This window comes from Nicotiana tomentosiformis, chromosome 11, assembly GCF_000390325.3.
Source record: "Nicotiana tomentosiformis chromosome 11, ASM39032v3, whole genome shotgun sequence".
Taxonomy (NCBI): Eukaryota; Viridiplantae; Streptophyta; class Magnoliopsida; order Solanales; family Solanaceae; genus Nicotiana; species Nicotiana tomentosiformis.
Genome location: NC_090822.1, coordinates 20831264 through 20834899, shown reverse-complemented (window position 1 = coordinate 20834899; position 3636 = coordinate 20831264). Strand labels below are relative to the sequence as shown.

At 39.1% G+C, this 3636-nt stretch overlaps 2 protein-coding genes across 2 annotated transcripts; both read left to right on the top strand.

The window, feature by feature from the left end:
- Window positions 1–600: 600 nt before the first annotated feature.
- Window positions 601–1128, top strand: LOC138901117 (uncharacterized). Its single transcript, XM_070188853.1, has 2 exons — window positions 601–924; window positions 1024–1128. The coding sequence occupies exons 1-2, from the start codon at window positions 601–603 to the stop codon at window positions 1126–1128; spliced, it is 429 nt and encodes a 142-aa protein (XP_070044954.1).
- A 249-nt stretch (window positions 1129–1377) lies between these two features.
- On the top strand, window positions 1378–2127 carry LOC138901116 (uncharacterized). The gene is made up of 2 exons (XM_070188852.1): window positions 1378–1834; window positions 1943–2127. The coding sequence occupies exons 1-2, from the start codon at window positions 1378–1380 to the stop codon at window positions 2125–2127; spliced, it is 642 nt and encodes a 213-aa protein (XP_070044953.1).
- Window positions 2128–3636: the final 1509 nt, after the last annotated feature.

Genomic DNA, 3636 nt, shown 5'->3' with positions numbered 1-3636 from the left:
GATTGAGGCAATTCAGAGTTGGCCCAGACCGTCTTCAGTTATAGATATTTGGAGTTCCTTGGGTTTAGCATGCTATTATCGCCTTTTAGTGGAGCGTCTTTCATCCATCGTAGCTCTTTTGATTAGATTGACCTAGAAGGGTGCTCCTTTCAGATGGTCCGACGAGTGTGAGGCGATCTTTCAGAAGCTCAAGACTGCATTGACTACAACCCAGTGTTAGTGTTGTCTACAAGTTCGGAATCTTACACCGTATATTATGATTCGTCATGTATTAGGCTTGGAACGATGTTGATACAGGACGGTAGGGTGAGTGCCTACATGTCTCGGGAGTTGATGGTTCATGAGAAGAATTACCATATGCATGATTTAGAGTTGGCATCCATTTTTCATGCGTTGAAGATTTAGAGGCACTATTTATACGGAGTTCCATGTGAGGTCTATACCGACCATCGGAGTCTCCAGTACATGTTCAAGTATAAGGACATTAATTTGCGAGAGCGGAGATGGTTAGAGTTGCTTAAAGTCTATGATATCACCATATTATATCATTCGAGAAAGGACAATGTGGTGGCCGATACATTGAGTATGAAAGCTGAGAGCATGGGCAGTTTGGCATATTTACCAGTAGCAGAGAGGTCACTAGATATGGATGTCCATGTTTTGTCCAACCGGTTCGTGAGTCGGGTTCTTGCTTGTGTTTTGGCACTGTCTTCATTGTTGGAACGTATCAAGGATCGCCAGTTTGATGACCCTTACTTGATGGTATTGAGGGACACGGTGCAACAGGGTGGTGCTAAAGAGGTTGTGATTAGTTATGATGGTGTTATGCGAGTTCACGGCCAAATTTTTGTTCCAAATGTTGATAGATTGAGAGATTTGATCCTTGAGGAGGCTCACAACTCGCGCTATTCTATTCACCCAGGGGTCACAAAGATGTACCGTGATTTGAAACAATACTATTAGTGGCAGAAAATGAAGATAGATATTGTTTCTTATGTCTCTCGGTGTTTGAATTGTCAACAGGTGAAGTATGAGCATCAGAAACCGGGAGGGTTGACTCATAAATTGGACATACTGGAGTGGAAGTGGGATCACATTACTATGGATTTTGTGGTAGGATTACCATAGACCTTGAAAACATATGACACAGTCTGGGTTATTGTGGACCGGTTGACTAGGTCCGCACACTTTATTCAGGTGATAACTTCATATTCTTCAGAGCGGGTGGCTCAAATTTACATCTGGTAGATTATACGCTTGCACGGCGCGCCCATTTTCCATTTTTGATCGAGGCACACAGTTCACGTCGTATTTTTAAAGAGTCGTGAAATGTGAGTTGGGCACGTGGGTTGAGCTAATACCGCATTTCATCCCCAGATGGACGGACAGTTTGAGCGCACTATTCAAATCTTGGAGGACATGTTGCATGCCTGCGTTATTGATTTTGAGGGTGCATGGGATCAGTTTCTACCGTTCGCAGAGTTCGCCTATAATAACAACTATCAATCAGGCATCCAGATGGCTCTTTACGAGGCCTTGTATGGGAGGCAATGTCGTTCTACGGTTGGATGGTTTGATATTGGAAAGGCTAGGTTGTTAGACACTGATTTTGTTAGAGATGCTTTGGAGAAGGTGAAGATGATTCAGGATCGGTTTCGCATGACACAGTCCAGGCAGAAGAGTTATGTTGATCAGAGGGCTCGTGATGTAGCATTCATGGTGGGTGAGAGGGTTTTGCTTATAGTTTTACCCATAATGGGTGTGATGAGGTTCAAAAATAAGGGGAAGTTGAGCCCTCACTATATTAGTCCTTTTGAGATCCTTGAGAGAGTTGGTGAGATGACCTACAAACTTGCATTACCACCCAGCTTATCAGGAATTCATTAGGTGCTCCATGTTTCCATGTTCTGAAAGTTTTATGGTGATCTGTCACATGTATTAGATTTTAGCTTAGTCCAATTGAACAAGGATTTGACTTATGATGAGGAGTCAGTGGCTATTTTAGACATGCAGGTCCGAAAGTTGAGGTCAAAGAATATTGCTTCAGTGAAAGTACAATGGAGAGGTCAAACATTCGAGGAGGAAGCTTGGAAGATCGAGCATGACATGCGGAGCCGTTATCCTTAACTTTTTGGTACTTCAGGTATGTCTCTACGCATGTTTGAGGACAAAAGTTTGCTTGAAGAGGGAGAGAATGTAATGACCCAACTGGTTGTTTTGTGTATTTGAGACCCATTTCCCCTTTTTAAGCTTTACACATGTACATTTATGGTTTTATGACTTGCGAGGATGGTTGATTTTGTTTCGGGAAGGTGTTGGATTGATTTGGACCCTTTGATTCTCAATTTAGAAGCTTATGTTGGAAATATTGAGCGAGGTTTGACTTTTATAAAATGACCCCGTAATAATTTTTTGATGGCTCTAATAGGTTCGTATAGTAATTTTAGACTTTGGCGTATGTCCGGAATCGAATCAGAGGTTCCTAGGTTGATTTGACTTGTTTTGTCGAAAGTTGGCAATTTGAAGGTTTAGAAATTCCTTAAGTTTGACCGTAGGTTGACTTCATAGCTATCGGGTTCGGATTTTTGTTTTGGGACTTGAAATAGGTCTGTTTTATCATTTGAAACATGTCTGCAAAATTTGGGGTCATTCCGAGTTAGTTTGATAGGAATCTGACTCTTGTTTGTGATTTTAGTGATTCTTGAATTTATTGTGAAATTTCATGCATTTTGATGTTCGATTCGTGGCTCCGAAAGTTATTTTGGTATTTTGATTGCGCGATGACGAGCGTAAAATACTTACTTAAATTATGCTCGCTAGTCAAAGATAGTAAAGTATAATATCGTATCCACCAGGATTGGAGTTAAACAATATTTTTGTAGTTTCTAGCTTGATTGCTATTCAGGAGAATCAATAATTGAGATTTATATAATGAATAACTAAAATTAACTAAGAATCTAAGACTATTGACTAATGACTATCACAACAAGGAATAAGCAAAGAAAGTTATCAGTGGGAGAATATAGGATTTTGATAGGATAAGTGCAAGATAATTATTCAGGATCTAACTCTAGATAATTCATTTCTAATGTTGAAATGAGTCTCTCGAGTTCACTAAATTATTAGTTCAAACATTCAGCAAAAACTCCTCTCTCGATTAAGTTTTAACCTCACATGATGAACCAATTTAAGCACGTGAAGATATGCAAGAATGCATAGTAGATTGGTCTTTAGGAGAACCTCTCTCTATTATTCTCCTAACTAGGTTTAATCAATAATTCAACTATCCTTTTTTGATTACTAAGAAGAATTAATGAACTCAACCAACAATATAATACAAGAATATCACAAGTTATGCCTCTCTCAATTACATGAACAAGTGAATATAGATGCAACAGTTAAATCATCCAAAAAATGCTTCAATAAATAAAACTAGAGTTATAATCCACAAACAATCATCAATACACTAAATCCATCAAACCCTAAAGGAAACTACTCCATAGATATGGATAAATTTATCACAAATAAAGTTAAAGTATAGGAAAACATAAATTCAATCCAAACTCGTGTCTTAAGTGAGGAAGAAATGATGAAATCCTCATGCTCGTGTTCTTCCAACTCCTCCTTAGCCTCCTT

What these genes read in the sequence shown, in the direction of transcription:
- LOC138901116 (XM_070188852.1), top strand. Translation starts at nt 1,378, where the DNA reads ATGGACGGACAGTTTGAGCGCACTATTCAAATCTTGGAGGACATGTTG. An exon ending in TGAGATCCTTGAGAGAGTTG is followed by an intron (nt 1,835 to 1,942) that starts GTGAGATGACCT and finishes CACATGTATTAG; the next exon opens with ATTTTAGCTTAGTCCAATTG.
- LOC138901117 (XM_070188853.1), top strand. Translation starts at nt 601, where the DNA reads ATGGGCAGTTTGGCATATTTACCAGTAGCAGAGAGGTCACTAGATATG. An exon ending in GCTATTCTATTCACCCAGGG is followed by an intron (nt 925 to 1,023) that starts GTCACAAAGATG and finishes AATTGTCAACAG; the next exon opens with GTGAAGTATGAGCATCAGAA.